This window comes from Henckelia pumila, chromosome 2 (genome assembly GCF_033568475.1).
Source record: "Henckelia pumila isolate YLH828 chromosome 2, ASM3356847v2, whole genome shotgun sequence".
In the NCBI taxonomy this organism is placed as follows: domain Eukaryota; kingdom Viridiplantae; phylum Streptophyta; class Magnoliopsida; order Lamiales; family Gesneriaceae; genus Henckelia; species Henckelia pumila.
The window spans coordinates 74,404,598-74,422,575 of record NC_133121.1 but is presented as its reverse complement, the minus strand read 5'-3'; the positions used below and the strand labels follow the sequence as shown (position 1 = coordinate 74,422,575).

Sequence of the window (17,978 nt, the reverse complement as noted above, 5' to 3'; positions counted from 1 at the left end):
AAGATTGTCTATCTTCTCGAGTATTTGATACGGTCCAATAAATCGTGGAGATAACTTTCCTCGCTTGCCAAATTGTACTGTGCCCCTGAACGGTGAAATCTTCAAGAACACTCTATCTCCCTGTTCAAAAGATAACGGCTGTCGTCTGATATTCACATATCTTGTCTTTCTGTGCTGTTTTCATTCTCTGCTGAATTAACTTCCCCTTCTCAGTCATCTGACTGATCATATCCGGTCCCAACTCAGGTACCTCTGATACATCATCCCAATACAGTGGCGATCGACACTTCTTTCCATACAATGCTTCAAATGGAGTCATCTCTATACTCGTCTGATAGCTATTGTTATATGAAAATTCCACAAGTGGTATTGAATCTTGCCATGTAGTAACAAAATCAAGTACTACAGCTCTAAGCATATCCTCAAGAGTTTGAATGGTTCGTTCAGATTATCCGTCGGTTTGAGAATGATAAGCGGTACTCAAATGTAAACGCGTACCTAGAGCTTGTTGTAGGCTATGCCAAAAGTTTGAAGTGAATCTCGGATCTCAATCAGATACAATCGACTTTGGCACACCGTGTAGTCTTACCACTTCTCGAATATAAAGATCTATCATCTGATCATGACGATAAGTCATTCGATAGGGAATAAAACATGCAGATTTTGTCAACCTGTCAATGATCAACCAAACAACATCGCATCCTCGGGATGATCGTGGCAATTTGGTCACAAAGTCCATGGAAATATGGTCCCATTTCCATTCAGGAATAGACAAACTCTGTTATAAGCCACCTGGTTTCTTTTTCTCAGCCTTTACCTGTTGGCAATTGAGGCATTTGAATACAAATTCAGTCACATCAGACTTCATTTGTTACCACCAGTACTGATTTTTCAAATCGTTGTACATTTTTTTGCCTCCAAGGTGAATACTGAATTGACTACAATGAGCTTCTTTCAAGATATTCTATCTCAAATCTGAAAGATCGGGAACAACAATTCGGTTATTCACATATAAGATGTCATCATCACTGACCTTATACTCAGACTCATGTCCTGATTTGATCATTTCAATTGACTTCTGAACATTCAAATCATATTTCTGTGCTTCTTTAATTCGAATCAACAATTCTGGCTCAGCACTGATAGCACAAACTCTCATCGGCCTTCTATCTGTCTCAAATGTTAATCCAGAAATACAACAATCTTCAATCAAATTAGATATAACTATAGTATACAAGGACAAAGCACATACCTTTCTACTTAGGGCATTTGTTGCTGCATTCGACTTCCCTGGATAATATTTGATTTCACAATCAAAATCTTTCAATAAATCGAGCCATCTTCGTTGTCTCATGTTCAGTTCAGATTGTGAAAACAGATAATTCAAACTCTTGTGATCAGAAAAGATTTCAAACTGCTCACCATATAAATAATATCGCCAGATCTTTAATGCAAAGACGATAGCTGCCAATTCAAGATCATGAATTGGATATCTGACTTCATGTGGTTTCAGTTTTCGAGAAGCATAAGCGACAACATGTCCTTTCTGCATTAAAACACATCCCAAACCTTGATGAGAGACATAAAAATACACAACAAAATCACCATTTCCTGAAGGGATTGTCAAGACCGGTGTTGTAGTCAATCTTTTCTTCAACTCAAGAAAACTAGATTCACACGCTTCAGACCACACAAACGGTGCATTTTTTGTGTAAGCTGTGTAATAGGCTTCGCAATAGATGACAAATCTCTGATAAATCGACGGTAATAACTTGCTAAGCCCATAAAACTTCGAATTTCTGACATAGATGTCGGTCTTTGCCAATTAATCACAACTTCAACTTTGCTTGGATCGACTGAAATACCATCTCCTGAAATTATATGACCAAGAAAAACAACTTTCTGCAACCAAAATTCACATTTTGATAACTTGACATACAATTTATCTTCTCTCAAAGTTCTTAATACAATTCTGAGATGGTTGGCATGATCACACAGATTCTTAGAGTAAATCAAAATATCATCAATAAAGATAATCACAAAGTCATCTAGATACTTTTGAAATACTCTATTCATCAATCCCATAAATACTGCTGGTGCATTCGTTAGACCAAAAGGCATGACTATAAATTCGTAATGACCATACCTCGTTCGAAAAGCAGTCTTAGGGATATCTTTATCTCTCACCCTCAATTGATTATAGTCTGATCTCAAATCAATCTTCGAATATACTACCACCAACTTCAAGTTTACTTATTCTCTCATGCACTGTCTCTAATTCGGCCCTCATTGCTTCCCTCACCATTTTAGACAAATCATCTATTTGGGTCTTGGAAAACCCTTGGCTAGAACTATCATCTCCTTCTTTATTTGAACTTATTGTACCTGCAAGAAACAGTTAGTAATAAAATTACCTCACACAAATTCTCACAAATCACTCCAAAGAAAATTCACTCAATCACTCTTTTATTTCCACTCAAAATTTATGTCGAAGGACTTTTTGCTTTATGATTTTGTATCAAACTCACAAATCCAAAACTTTTAGACGCTTGAAAACTGACTCCACGGGTTGCACAAAAACAAGAAGAAATTTTTGGACTTGAATTTCTGAATTGCACCCAAGGATGAACAAGAGCAAAATAATTAATTGACCACAAGATATCTTGCTTCTTCAATATATATTTTTTTTTAAGCTTTTTCAATTTTTCTAATTTTTTTTTACTTTTTTTCGAGATAACTTGTAGCACAAGACACGAAAAACTTGGGCAACAATATTGACACATAAACGACTTAGAAATTTGAAATAGAATAGACTTAGATGAAGAACGAAAGATAAATAACGAAGAACATGAAGAACACGAAGAATGAAAAGAAAGGATAAGATATTTACTTGATTCAAAACCTTTGTTTTGATACCAACTGATATGAATTCTTATGACTTAAAGGCAAGCACGATTATAGTGAATCGCACCCTCAATTCGAATACAAAAGAAATCAAATATTATGTCCCGACTTTTGAAACAAGTAACAGATTTGGATCTCCACTTCTAGTTGAACCCGTAACTAGCAACAGAGAATCACAATAGAAAATAATAAATAATTCAATTAGACCTTCAAAGGAACCTGTCTTTGACAACCCAAGTGAAAAATCGATTGACAAACACCACAATGTTGAAGAACTTTGATAAGTTTGGTTTTGAATAAAGCACAAAGCTTCAATAAAATTCTAGGGAGAATTTTATGTATTGAGTAATCAATAATTTGAAAATCTTAATTCTTATTCAATAATGAATGTTTGTTGTATTTATAATACAACTACAAAATAATAAAAGATATCACAAAATATATCTAAAGATATAATAATATCTCCTAAAAGTTTTCTAGTAGGAATAAAAGACTCAAAATAGGAAAAATAATACCAAAATACTAAGATTCCCGAACACACACACAAACACCTTCGGTATGTGTAAAAATCGATCGCGCGGGTGCGCATTGGTTGCAAAGGCAAGGCGCGGGCACGCAAGAATTAAGGTGCGGGCACGCTGCAGTTTCGCACAATCTTGTCAATTCAGCACTCGTACACGCGGATGCGCGGTCTTGAAGGCGCGGGCGCGCCGTAGCTTCGAGCTTGGTCTTGAATTTTTTTCACTTTATTGACCTCATTTTACCTCAATAAGATTATAACATCCCCCAAACTGAATATCAAGAAATCCAACGCCCTCTTGTGACTTCAATATCAAGGATTGAAGTGTTTCTTTGAACTTCTGAGCTCTGCCTCTCGTAACTGGTCCTCTTGGCATTTCCAATGGATCCTTAACCACTCGATCAACACGCGAACCATCCATGATCGCATCATTAGATAATATTAAAATTGATTTGAGATGATTGAATGTTGAAAGTATATCAGAAATTGCATAGGATAGCTCAAGAGCAGCTTTTTAATTGTTGGCCCCGAGCACCTCTTGCTCGAGCGCATCTTTTCGCCGCTCGAATGAGGCCCTTTGAATTTTTTGGGCAGAGTTTGGATCGCTCGAGTGGCAATAAATTGCGGCTCGAGCGAGGTACTACTGTTCACGGGAATTAAAAAAAAAATTTATTCGTTTGGCGACGTGTTTTCGCGTCGCCAATTGTAAGGTTCCGCGTCGCCAAATGTCCTGGATTATTTAATTTTTTAAATTAAGCAGATTAATATTCTGATTGAATATTTTTAATTAATTATGTTTAACTTTTTCATATTGAATAATTATAAATATGAGATTAGCACCCGAGGTCTCCACAAGAAGATTTGCACCAGCGGTCCCCACATTTGGACTAGCTCAAGTGTTACCAGGGATTAGAAGAATTTGTACTTATGCCTCGAGGTGCAAGTTCGATCCCTGGGGAGGACAAAAACTCACCTAGCCAGGTGGGGAGAAGACCATAAATATGGGTCTGGGCCGCCCAGATCCGAGGCCATAGGGGCTCGAGGTAGAGGGTGGGGCCCAGCCTATTACAAAAAAGGACGCCCTTTTTTGTAATGGGTCAGGTGCATCCCACTGCTTCTGGCCCATCTGTTCTTCTGCTCTGGGGGCCCAAACCATACTCATGGTTCTCCCCACCTGGCTGGGAGAGTTTTGCCCTCCTCAGGGATCGAAATTGCACCTCTAGGCATAAGTACAAATTCTTCTGATCCCTGGTACCACTTGAGCTACTTATTCCTGGAGGTACAAGTTCGATCCCTGGGGAGGGCAAAAACTTCCCCAGCCAGGTGGGTAGAAGACCATGAGTATGGATCTAGGCCCCAAGAGCAGAAAACCAGATGGGCCAGAAGCAGTGGGACGCATCAAGCCCATTACACTTAATCTTTTTTAAGGACAAAATGGTAACTTTCATTGATCAAGAGGATATTCATGTTGCTTTTCCATTTATCGAAATTTTCACCAGTTAAAATTTCAGATGAAAGAAGAAAAAGGATAGGATTTGTCATACTTGGTGAAAAAATGAGAAATATTTTCAATATATATGATTGTATAAATATCATTAACAATTAAAGACAGAGTAAATAAAATGCATAAGAGCACATGATAATACACAAAACATGTTTACTAAAATTCTAAGGAATTATAATCACAACAATTAAATGCCGCCGTAGGGTAGGTCAAAAAAATTGCTAATTATAATGAAACTTTCTTAATTAATCAATGCTATATAAAATATCTCATATTTCTAGCATTTCATAATTTCCTATAAAATTTAGTCAAGAAAATAATTAACAAATTTAATTATTTTTTTATGAGTGTAACCCATCATATCAGATTTTAAAACTTAATTTAGAAATCATCTTCGTAGGGTAGGTCAATAATAAATACATTTTAAAATCTTATCTCATGGAAGATAACCTTACTATTGTAATTAGTAGACACCCTATGTAGGAAGGACATAATCAAAGCATCTCAAAGCGCTACTAAAAACTCAAGTTGTTGTTCAAACAGTGGAGACCGAAGGTTAATATTGTCATATATATTACATTCTCCCACTAACTATTTTTAAAAAAAAATGTATTTTATTTATAAAATAACTCTTATTTTATAATATGTAGTGAATGTAAACATTTTAAACCACTTAAAATAAAATAACTATTATTTTATAGACTTCTCAATCACGTTAAAGTTTTAAACAATTTAAAATTAAAATAAAACATATTAAGAATGCAACAGCAGACAAGGGTCAAGACAAGCACTGTAGTATAATAAAGAATAATACCCATGTACCATGCCTATGTTGATAATAAGACAATCACCATGGAAATACAGTATACTACCCACAAGTCACTACAACCACAAAATAATTGAACATAAAGTTTTAGGTATGCAGCATAAAATTATATTATAACTGGAGAAAAATATGTTATTTATAAATCGATGATGGCAATGAATGAAATTTAACAATTAAATACATTCATATATCTCCGACCCTTTTGCAAATCCAATGCAAAAATATATTATAATTTCTCAATTTAATCTCATTAAATCCTGCAATACAAAAAAACTTGTTAAATATACAAACTAATCTAATTGAGTGCCTAAACCGAATATCAAGAAACAAAATCAGATTCGGAATCCGATGATATGAATTTTATTTCTTCATCTCACATGTGAAAATTAAATCACAAAAGATATTGAGGCAACACAATTATGAATTATCTGATTATGAAAATAACAAATGAAATATAAGTATAAAACCCTTAAACTAAATCATTTAGCAATACATACACATAAAAATTCATCAACATGAATATACATAACAAGTGCATCGTACAAAAGTAATAGGAAAAATACTGAGATGATGTCAAAACGTACCACACATATTCCAACCACATATTTATCATAAAAATTTGAACAAGGGCCGAAATGACTATTAAAAAAAACCAATATAGAGTATTCACGGCTCTGATACAAATTATTAGTTTCGTAAAATGAATTTAAAAAATTTTGTAGTGAAAGCATGGTATAGATCGAATTGTATAAAATAATTTTCTTGTTAAAATTGTTTAACGATCAATATGTATATTAATTTAACATAATATCAATTAATTAAGGAAAGAAAATGTACCTATGTTGAACGAGATTGAGAAAACATGAATGTTGATACCGCAATCCTTCCACCACATTCAAGGGCACCCGAACTTTAGCCCCGGTGGCCCGAAATTTTTTTTGAATTTTGTATATAAAAATTTTGAATAATTTTGGTTTAATTTGGTGTTAGCCCGGGTAGCTCAATTCAAAATATTAAAGGATACGAGAACTTAAAATTTTAGCCCTCGTAAACTAAAATTTCTGGCTTCGCCATTGCTTCCAAGCCTATTCTCCGAATCAACTGAAAACCAACATGTGGGCGTCACAAATAAATTAGTAATAGAAATGCACAATGACGTACGTTACCCTGTTATTACTTCTCCTATGTTCATGTATATATAGATATATTTCAATTTTCTTTTCAAACTTTTACAAAAAGAAAATACATATCTTTCCCTGTATATTATCACAATTGGTTGAGATATGTTCTCAACAAATCTGATCTCTGCCCAATCATTATTTAAACAAAACGATTTTGTTTAAATCTTTAAATAAGATAGAAGTGATTGACCATGGAGAGACATTATCTTATACTCAAAAACTCATATACTTCACAATTCAAAATCCATTTTTCATATATTTATCTAATAAATTAATAGAGAAAATTATAATCATTATTAATTCAAAATTAATTGACTGAGATAAAATATAATTTTGTAATTAAAATTACAAAAAAAAACATTTTCCCTTATAATTTTATCCATACAAAATGAGAGTGTGCAATAACTTAAAATTCAGTAATTTCAAGTTAATAAATTTAATAGTCATATCACAAGTATTATTAAACCGGAGATGGCATGGGAATTATGGACCTATAATTTCAAGCTCCAATAAAATTGGTAATAAATTAAATTCTTTAATTTATATATTAGTTTTAATAATTCCAAAGTTATTCCACTATAAACTTGAAATTGCACTCTTGAAAAAATAGATATAAAATTACTCAACAAAAATGAATAGTCTATTGATATAATCACTACATATAAAATCAATCATCCATAAATGGTTCATAATTAAAGATAGGTAATTTCCATTTAACTTATTTAATTATGTAGTGACTCGCACCGTGATCACCTATTAATCAGAAACTTAGGCATGTAATTAAACAATAGATAATCATAATCAGAGATAAACTACGAAAACTCAAATAACTTAAATATCATTGGCTGATCCTGCAATCCTGCCTTGGTCACCACCCAATCTCTGATCTCTAGGAAAACTACCTGCAACTGCCTCGTCGAATGGGGGTGTCCAGACAAACAAAAAACAACTGGACGTTAGCATAAAACTCTCAGTACGCTAGTACGGGTAAACATACGCATATGATGTATGAAATATAATGAACATTTATCATATCTGGGTAATGAATCAGAAATTCACTCAGACTGGCGCCTAAGATATGAGCTGTAGACTTGGGGAATCAAACCAGTGGACCCGACCACTCACTCCTAACTGAACGTGGACTAAAAATGTCCCCCTGGAACACTAGAGACGGAACGACCCGTCTTTCGAGTGACTCTCAGTGCATAAAACGTCCTAAAAAGGGCTGATCACCCTCGGAAGCATAGCTTATCTCGAAGGAGATACATGCTCAATATGAAATGCACATGCAGCATAATATTTCAAATCAGTAAAACATGGATCATGCATCCATAATAATCATGGCACATAAATGCAACATAAGCATGCATACCGGCTGGCAATCTTAGACAGTACTTACGTACAAGGGCAGAGCCACACTTGTGTCCACCCGGGCTGTAGCCCAGGTGGCCCGAAATTTTTTTAAATTTTTGTATATATAAATTTTGAAAAATTTTGGATTAATCTGATATTATCCCGGGTAGCTCAATTGAAAATATTAAAGGATTCGGGAGCTTAAAATTTCTAAGGCAGTTCCTAAAAGCATCCATTTAGGTTCCAAGCCTACCATGCAACACTACAATTAAATATAACCATGCATCATCTATCATGCTCTAAAAACCTTAATTAAAATATAGCATACTACCTATTTCTATAAGGACCTAGAGTTATACCTTCGTCCGTTGTCAGTCCGTTGTCAGTCCGCTGATGTCGAATGCCCCAGAGATTGTGCACAACCCTGCTACGACTCCTGGACATCTCGCCAAAGCTCCACTGCTTGGCCACTACTATGGACATTGTCCGCTAAGTATAAAAATACTACTACCTCCTCCAACTCTTAAATAAAGAGTCACGAAGCCCTTAAAATAGAGCCATTACGGGAGAGGAGAGGATTCTAAATGTTGAAAATGAGCCAAATCTGCCCCTATTTATAGACACAGATCGGACGCTCCGATCTGCACGTTATTGCCACGTTTCATGATACTGTTAACACCTATCTCAACAACAGATCAGACGCTCTGATCCCATGATCGGACGCTCCGATCTCCTCAACGTGTAAGCTCCAACTTGACACCTCAAAAATTTCATGGCCTAACCATTGGACGCTCCGATCCTAGAACGGACGATCCGATCCTGTGCGAGTACATTTTTCAATTTAGTCCCTTAATCAATTCACTTTCACGATTAAGTCCCTTAACCAATTTCTTAATCTTGTAAAATAGAACCGGACTACTACAAATTATATTTTTTTCTTTAAGTCTCATTGATTCTCTAATGAATAATATATTTATTATTTATGATCTAATCATAAATTTGAGCGCTCTTATTATTCGATCAAGACTTGAATCAACACCTAAGGGAACCACTTATCTGACTTTTTTACGAAGGAATGGATTTCGTCTTGTATATTAATATTCCCAGCTATTTATTTTATTGTATTTCTAATGTATCAAGAATTTTGGCACCATGTAATTTGTGTAATTACTCGATATGTCAAAAAATACAAAATCATAAATAGGAGTTTATTAATCACTCATAATTAAGATTGACTCATATATGATCATTATCGATTAATATTGAATTCTCAACATGATATTGAAATTTATAGAGATTCAAAATTAATCATGTTTCAGTCTTATACAATCAAATTATTATAATTTAAATATTATCCTCCTGTATATAACACTAATTATATATAAATATTTAAATTCACATAACAATAATCTTGGGATTTTCAATATTTATAAAACATCAAATTATGCATGCAAAAATAATATTGAAATTTTTCTCACATAAAACAAAACATTTGTTTATAGACATAAATCCCAACAAAAACATATATAGCAATACGCACATATAATAAATATATATATATATATATGTATGGTTTTCGAAAGCTCTCTCATTTATTTTACACATAATAATTGATTAATAATCAGAAATGACACGATCACATGCACGCGCACACACATTCAAGCCACACCAGAGATATCTCTAAACACGACGACATCTCCCGAAAATTCACCTCCCACAATACGCTTTTAGAGCAGCTGGAGACCTCTGACCCGCTTCTGAGTAGTAAAAATCAAGAAACTTAACATGATCAAAGGGTTTGAAGAGCAAAGGATGCTCTTCATCGACCATTTCTTCGGGGGCTTCGATGATATAACCTTCTTTTGGTACTGAAAATAGTCCTATTGAATAACGAGCAACGCTCCCTGTCATCATAACCCTGTGAAATGCTGGATGCAGCCTTCCATTTGTCCATGCCTCCGGATCGAAAAAGAAAAGAAAAAGTTGGTTTAACGCTAAGAGTTCGATCTTGTATATACTAATCTTTTGATGCTCAGTAATTAACTAATGGACAGAGATTTTTAATTCAGGCACACAAAGTTACAAGTATATTCATTTTGGAATATGAACAGACGAAATAAGAAAATAATCCTAACTCCAATTACAAATAAAAATGATAATAGAGGTAGTTTTGTAGTTATAATATCTTTAAACATGGATTTGTCAATCAATATCTAACACAATATAATATGAAGTACTACGTACTTGAGATTATTGAAAATATTTCACTATTTAAAGTACTTTTGTTAGTTCACGAGAATGAAATTGAGACTTTAGTTAAGAGGGAGATATAATAAATTTAGGAGAGAGAAAAACATTCTTATGAAACTACTTATAAATATTAAATTACTTCTATTTGGAGATCATCTCTATACTTCCCAGATACGAATACTCGAAATGAATTTGCAGTGTCAAAAAAATTCTCATGATCAAAGAGTTCAATTTTGTGAGACAAACTAAACCTCCAACCTGACCGAAATTTGCAGTGTCAAAAAAATTCTCATTATCAAAGTTCAATTTTGTGAGACAAATTAAACCTCCAACCTGACCCATCTATGGAAAGTATATATATGACTTTTTATGTCAAAGGTATTTTTTTTCGTTACATGTATGGATCTGATCCATTTATCTCACGAATATAAATCCGTGAGCACTATCTCACAAGAGAACTACTTTTATAGTGCACTTACATGAAAAGCTTCTCCGATCATGACAATGAAAGAATTTGGAGAAGGCTCCACCATGATCCATTGTCCATCTTTGGTCAACACTTCCAATCCATTCACCTCGTTCTGATACAATATGGTCACCATGTTTTTATCTGTGTGCGCTGATAATCCAAGCTCAGTTTCGTGGCCTTTTGGGAAATCATATTTTTGAACACGAACAAGGTAATTCGTCGACTCTATGTGTTCTTTTATATATTTTTCAAGTCCCAAGCTTTCAAGAACCATCTTGCGTACAATTCGATCTAATTCGGATAGTTTCTCTGAGAAGGACTGAATACTCCTGCTGTCAAAGATGAAAAATATACAAATCAAGAAAATGTTTTGTACTCCGTAAAAATCATGGTGATGACACACACGTACATATATATATTATGACGTGAGAACCTGCAGCCGCTACCTTTCGGAACGCATTAGATAAATTTTCGAATTAACGCAATAGCCTACAAGTCATGCTAGACAGGTAAACCGTAAAAGGCAAGTCATGTGCGACAGACTAGTCCAAGAAAGTATAAGAGATAATCGAACTCCTGACCTCTGGTCAAGTGCTCACATACTGCACTAACTTGGACATCCTATCGTAATGGCTTATATATGGAATAATTTAAATGCATACTTAACCAAAAAATGAAAAAATGAATCCGGATACCTAAAATCAGGGTTTTCTTCAGACCACATAAGATTGGTGAAGCTTTCCATTCTTTTAGGGTCGAGTGCGCTATCAATGCCCAAGCTTTCATATAGTGGCACCATCGCATACTGTCCAACATAGCCATGGTAGGGTTTATTTGACCTGTTTCGAAGTTTATTCGGTAAAGGGAGCTCAAACAGCTGCTTCAACGCTTTGAATACCGAGTTTCGGAGGTTTTGAGGAATCTGATCGAATGTTGCCTCGAAGCAGCCGAATTCTTGCAGGGCCAACTTAACTTGGTTTTTCAGAGATTCCCAGTTTGGGGTTTTGCTTTGAACTTGATCCAGTTCGGAGAAATTGATGAACGGAAGCTTGACAGTTTCAGAGCCCATGTTTGTTATAATTTTTGGATTGAATGTTAGAAGATGAAAAAACTATGAAACTCAGTTGAAATATTGCAGATGCATTTATATAAAAGCTACGTGCCACAATAAATTTATTTTATGCATATATATATATATATATTATATACTTGAAACGGCGATGATAACAATAATGATAACACGGAATCTTTGCCTACATTTCACGACAACCGTTTTAGGTATCAATTATTTTCATTGTTGCATTCTTGAAATTATATGTAATATTCCTACATCATATCAATTATAGTTGCATTTTTTTATTTTATGAGAACGACTTCATTTTTCTCGGAAAATCATATTTTATGACATTGACATCATTTTTATATATGGAGTGATGTACCGGGTTTCTGGTGTATATTATTATATTATTTTCTTTTCTTCATCGTTTGTATTTTTTTCAAAAATTGATGGTTATTCTAAAACTAGAATTTTTTTAAAAAAATATATCTTGCAGGAATGAATGAAATTAAAATCAGGCTTGATTTTCCATTTTACACATTTGACACCATCGATCGTGCAAAGCTCACATAGTAACTTTTATTTAAAAAATAAAATGGATCCGAAAATTGGTCATAGTTACGATGAAACTTTAATATTAATGTCATCAAGACAACGTGCATGCTGGGATGTAGCTAGAAAAAAAATTAGTCTTGGATTGATTGATTCAATAAAAAAAATTAATTATATATTTTCAAATTATAATATAATAAAATTAATAAATAATTAATAATTGAAGAACACCTGAAAATTATTTAATGATAACCATAAATATTATATAGTGACATGTAAAGAATATCAACTTCTAAATATGTGATGGGTTTGAGCCCAATTTTAATAAATTAGCCCTCTTCTTTAGCTCATCAAAATAGGATTCAAGTCAAAATTTGGCCGAGCTGATCATGAAAAAAAAAGGTCTCAATTTCAAAGGGTAAGCTCTCAATTGCTTTCAAAACATTTCATTATTTCTCTAGTTTTGGGTAGCGTTAACTTGAGCGTTAGAGGTTCTCGTCGAACACTCTCCGGCACCTCTAGCATTCTGTTCATGACACAATTGACGATATATCTACTACTATATTCTTAGTGTTCACAGGAGCAACGTATGTAGAACTAGCACTGACACTACTTCAGTCCCCTGAATTTCCCTAATTTAGGTAATTATTTAGTTTGGCTATATCAGCTTGGAGTCGTCTGTGTGAAAGTCGCCTCATTTGATAATGAAACTATTCTCGCATACCTAAAAACTGTAATGAAGGAAGTGATAGTCAGTGTTGCGTATTTTCTTGCTCGCAGGTGCACGATATCAAGTTTTAATAGTTAGTGAGTAGAGTATCGTTCCCACGAGGAGTATGTTTTGAAAATTATATCAATAGTTGTAATTAAAATAGGCTAGACTTTATTTAGAAAATTAAATATGAAAATTTTCAAATTTAAATAAATTAACCAAGAAAACTAATGAGCAAATAACACACTTAAGAAAAAATCAATGAGAAAAAATATCTAGAGGTTTTGATTTCACTTAGTTTTCACAACAACTACTTCTAATTAATTTATATTCATGAATTCCACTCGTTTAATAACCAAGAACACTTATTTATTTCTATTTCTCTTTCCCAAGCAACAAATAGAATTTATCAATTAAGGTTCGATTCTAATATCCCGATTAAAAATCTAAACTCATTGATATGTGAAAACGATGTTCTTATTCAAGCTTTGTTAACGATAGACGCTTCTCGAACAATATAAACATTAATAATGTATTTTCTAATGGTCATATTCAAAATCCCCTCTCTCGAATGCCGGATTTCAAATAAATTTAAAAATTCAATTAGTGATCAGGTAATTGAAAGACAATAAAATCTAGAAAACACAATTAAATTTGAGGAATTCAATCGAATAAATCAATGAGTTATAGATGTTGTCTTAACTAAGCTACATCAACCTCTATAATCAAAAGTTTAGTTCATGACTAAAGCAAAACAAAAACTAATCATGTTTATGAGTTTAGACATCAATATTAATAATTTAAGAAGAGAAGATAAGGAAGAACGTATCCAAAGTAGCGTCTCTGTCCCCAAATTGCGCGTCCTTCGTCTTCATCTTTGATCCTACTTGTGTTCTTCTTTGCACGCAACCCTCGTTCTCTCGATTCTTTCTCGTGTGTTGCTGCACTATTGCGTGTGTTTGCTTCTGATGTGCGCCCAGCCCTCCCAATTTGTAAGGCCCTGAAATTAATTATTTTGTGATTAGCAGAGTTGATTATTATTTATTTTGGAATGAGTGGAGATTAATTGAGCCGGGATTGAATTGATTTAATTAGGAGTTTTAGGGACCGATTTGCAATTAGTTGGTTGACGAGTCTATGGGAGTGTATATTATTATTAGCCATCACCTCTCTCCTCCATTCTCCTTCCTCCCCTATCCACACGTCGACCGAGAGTGAGATAGAAATCCATGGCCGTTGCTTCTCCAAGCTTTTCTTCCGTTTGATTCACACGATCCGATCGTCAGATTTCAGATTTGAGTTGAGATTCACGATCACAGCAACGAGGGAGTAGTTTTGACGTATGTTTTGCTACGATCCACGAACTTTGATTTTTGTTGGGTTGTCAGAATTTGATAATTTTCGAGTATGTCGTTCTTGAGCTAGAGTATTCGAAGTCGTTTTGGAAAAAGAACAAAGTTTGGATTTTATATGATTTTTTGGAGCCTATTTCGAAAATGGGTCTTGTGATTTTGGTTGGTTTTGATTGTTTTGCTGGTTTAGAATATGATATAGGTTGTTTGGAGTTGTTTGATGATGTTGGAGATTTTTTGTTTGACCGTTTATAGCCACTATACCGTCGAAATCGAGTTCAGATTATCGGTTGTTTTGTTTCGGTTTGATTTCCGGGTTTAGTTTGAATTAGTAGATTGATATCGAATCCATATATTCTTCATTTTTAGATTTGGATTGGAGTTTCGGGTTTGGATCGAACTTGGGAGTTGAATCGATTTGAGAATTGAAGACGGTATATTTTTGAGCTTCTCCGTTTCGATTCATTTTGATTCGATTGATTATTGATTTGAATTTGTTGTTATTTTTAGATTTGAATCCTCAACGAACTTGAAAAGGTAAGAAGACGGCAATTGAATGAATGAGACGATTAACTCGAATTTGAATTAATTCGAGTGCCCAAAAGAAATCACATACTCGTATGCTATTTGAATTATTTGATTTTAAATTGAATGAGTTTAATTTCAATTGCATACATCTTGAACAGAATATTCGATTCGTTTTGAACTTAGACGATTTAGGGAGCTATATTGAAGTGGCCTTGGATTTCGATTTTTTTCAAGAGCTAGAATACTTCTTATAGCTGCTCTAAAGTCTAGGGGATTGAGTTGTGCGACATCCACCCCGAATGGGAGTGTCGGTGGGTTGTTCATGATGACTTGATCCTGGGATCCCAACCGAGTATCGATTGATATTCGATTATCCGATTAGATAATCCAGAGTTTTGAAGTCATGCATTGCATTTTAATGCATTTCGAGTTTAGTGCTGATATGCCTTTTTGAATTGATTGACTCGTTGTTTTATATAACATGTGAGACCCCGTTTCTAATCCTCTAATATCGAATAATTAAACAAAATCGAACACGAGAGCCAATATAAAATCGAATCAAAATATTTTTTTTTTTAAAAAAAAATGGGACGCGGGGCCGCGCCTCCCTAGGCACGAGCGCGCATGGCATCCTGCCCGGGGAGGTGCAGGGCGCGCGGGCACGCCTCCCGGACGAGCGGGCGCGCATAGCCTGCTGAAATCGCTTCCAAAAAGACCTCAAAAGTGTAAAATAACACCCGGAAAGGTTCTGACATGATCCAACTAATAATTCAACAATCATAAGATATTCAAAATACAAAAGGAGAGTAGATCATGCAATAGTCTAAGTTCTTCCAAATTACAACATGTCGAGTTCTAAGAAGGAGTTCAAACGACTCAACAAAACTCAAAATAGATCATTCAACTCGACCCTACAACACGGTGTCTCACGTCTATCGTCACACCCCGAGCTAACCCAAACGACTTGGTCCAGCTCCTGATCCTCCTGTTGTCAAGTACACATACAAACAAAGACAACAGCCGGATAAACCGGTTATAAATATAATTTCTAAGTAAAAGAGACAGACATGCAATATAAAGTAAACACCTCAATCGAAATGTGTCAACATAAATCATAACATCGAAATGATATTGAATGTATGCATGGATTTAAAAGTCGAGATTATCAAGTCAGATAATCATAAAATCAATCGGTACTCGGTTGGGATCCCAGGGTCAAGTCTTCACGACAACTCACCGACACACCCTTTCGGGGTGGAAGTCGATCAACTCGATCCCCTAAACTTCAGAGCAACTATAAGAAGTATTCTGGCAATTGGAAAAACTCGAAATCCAAAGCCACTTCAATATAGCTCTCTAAAACATCTCATTTCAAAACGAATCGAAAGTTGGCTCAATATGAATGCAAGTGCATCAATAACTAAATCAAGTTCACGCAAGAAAATAAACAAGCGGTATGTGATTTTCGGGAACTCGAGAATAATTCGATCTCGAGTATTCGTTCCCATTCATTTAAATGTCGACTTTTACCTTTTTCTCGAAGCTTCAATCAATCCTGTCAAACAAGAGACAACTCGATTCAAACTCTAAACAATTCGAAACTCAACGTCGATAAATCAAACAATCTATACCGTCTTTCAACTCTTTGATTGGTAACAGATCTCCAAGTCCTCCAATTCCAATCTCTAATCAACTGTCAAAACATCGAGACACGGATTCGATATCAACTCGGAGTTCAAACTCAATCAAATTTGATATACAATTCAAACCGAACCAAAACCGATAGCTCAAACTCGATTTCGATGGCATAACGGCTATAAACTAACTATCCGGAAAAATAAAAACCATCCAACAACATCACAATAACTCAATCATCAACACAATCCATCAAAACAACTCAAATCCAACCTCAATCAAAATCACCATTTTCGAAAATATGCCTCTAAAATCATATAAAATCCAAACTTCGTTCTTTTTCCAAACCGACTTCGAATACACGATCTATACTAGCTCAAGAACGACATACTCCAATATTATCAAATTCTGACAACTCAACAAAATCAAAGTTCAAGAGATCGAAGAAAAACTTACGTCTAAACGGAGCCCTCGTTTTGGTGATCGTGAATCTCCACTCGGAATGAAAATCTAACGGTCGGATCGAGCGAATCGAGCAGAAAGAAAGCTCAAAAAGGCGATGGCCATGGCTTCCTGTTCGGTCGATGGAAGGAGAGGAAGGAGAAATGATGGTGAGGTGATGGGAAGACTTGTTCAAATAGGTTAAGATAATATATAAAATCCATCTTTTGCATTTCAGTCCTTTATTTCTCCAATTTTGCAAAGTAACCCCCTGCTAAATAAAAAAACGATCCTCAATCACTAAAAACTCTGATTATCTCGATTAAATTCAATTATAATAAAATTGGGGCATTACAATTCTCCCCCTCTAAGATTCGATTTTGTCCTCGAAATCTGACAGATCACAGACTGAACAAAACGAAACAAACTGAAGACTAACTCACCTCAATCGAACAACTCTGGAAATCGCTGCCTCATATCGGATTCGGTCTCCCAAGTCGCTTCCTCAACTCCGTGACGACTCCACTGAATCTTCACTAACGAAATCGACTTGCTTCTGAGCTTCTTCTCTTTTTTGTCAAGAATCTGAATTGGTCGCTCGAAGTAACTCAGAGTCTCGTCAAGTTTGGCCTCATCTGGTTGAAGAACATGAGACGGATTCGGATGGTACTTCCGTAGCATCGAAACGTGAAAC

General features: G+C 34.8%; 1 protein-coding gene across 2 annotated transcripts; it reads right to left on the bottom strand.

Moving 5' to 3' along the window:
• Positions 1-9,831: 9,831 nt before the first annotated feature.
• LOC140883984 (probable 2-oxoglutarate-dependent dioxygenase AOP1) lies at positions 9,832-12,151 on the bottom strand. Of its 2 annotated transcripts, none has more exons than XM_073290628.1 (3): positions 11,703-12,151; positions 11,018-11,339; positions 9,832-10,244 (listed from the first exon to the last, which is right to left on the bottom strand). In XM_073290628.1, exons 1-3 carry the CDS (start codon positions 12,074-12,076, stop codon positions 9,996-9,998), a joined length of 945 nt encoding a protein of 314 aa, XP_073146729.1. In that variant the 5' UTR covers positions 12,077-12,151; the 3' UTR covers positions 9,832-9,995. The 2 variants fall into 2 exon arrangements, with proteins under 2 accessions (XP_073146729.1, XP_073146730.1); XM_073290629.1 differs by having other exon boundaries at positions 11,018-11,336.
• Between the last annotated feature and the right edge of the window lie 5,827 nt (positions 12,152-17,978).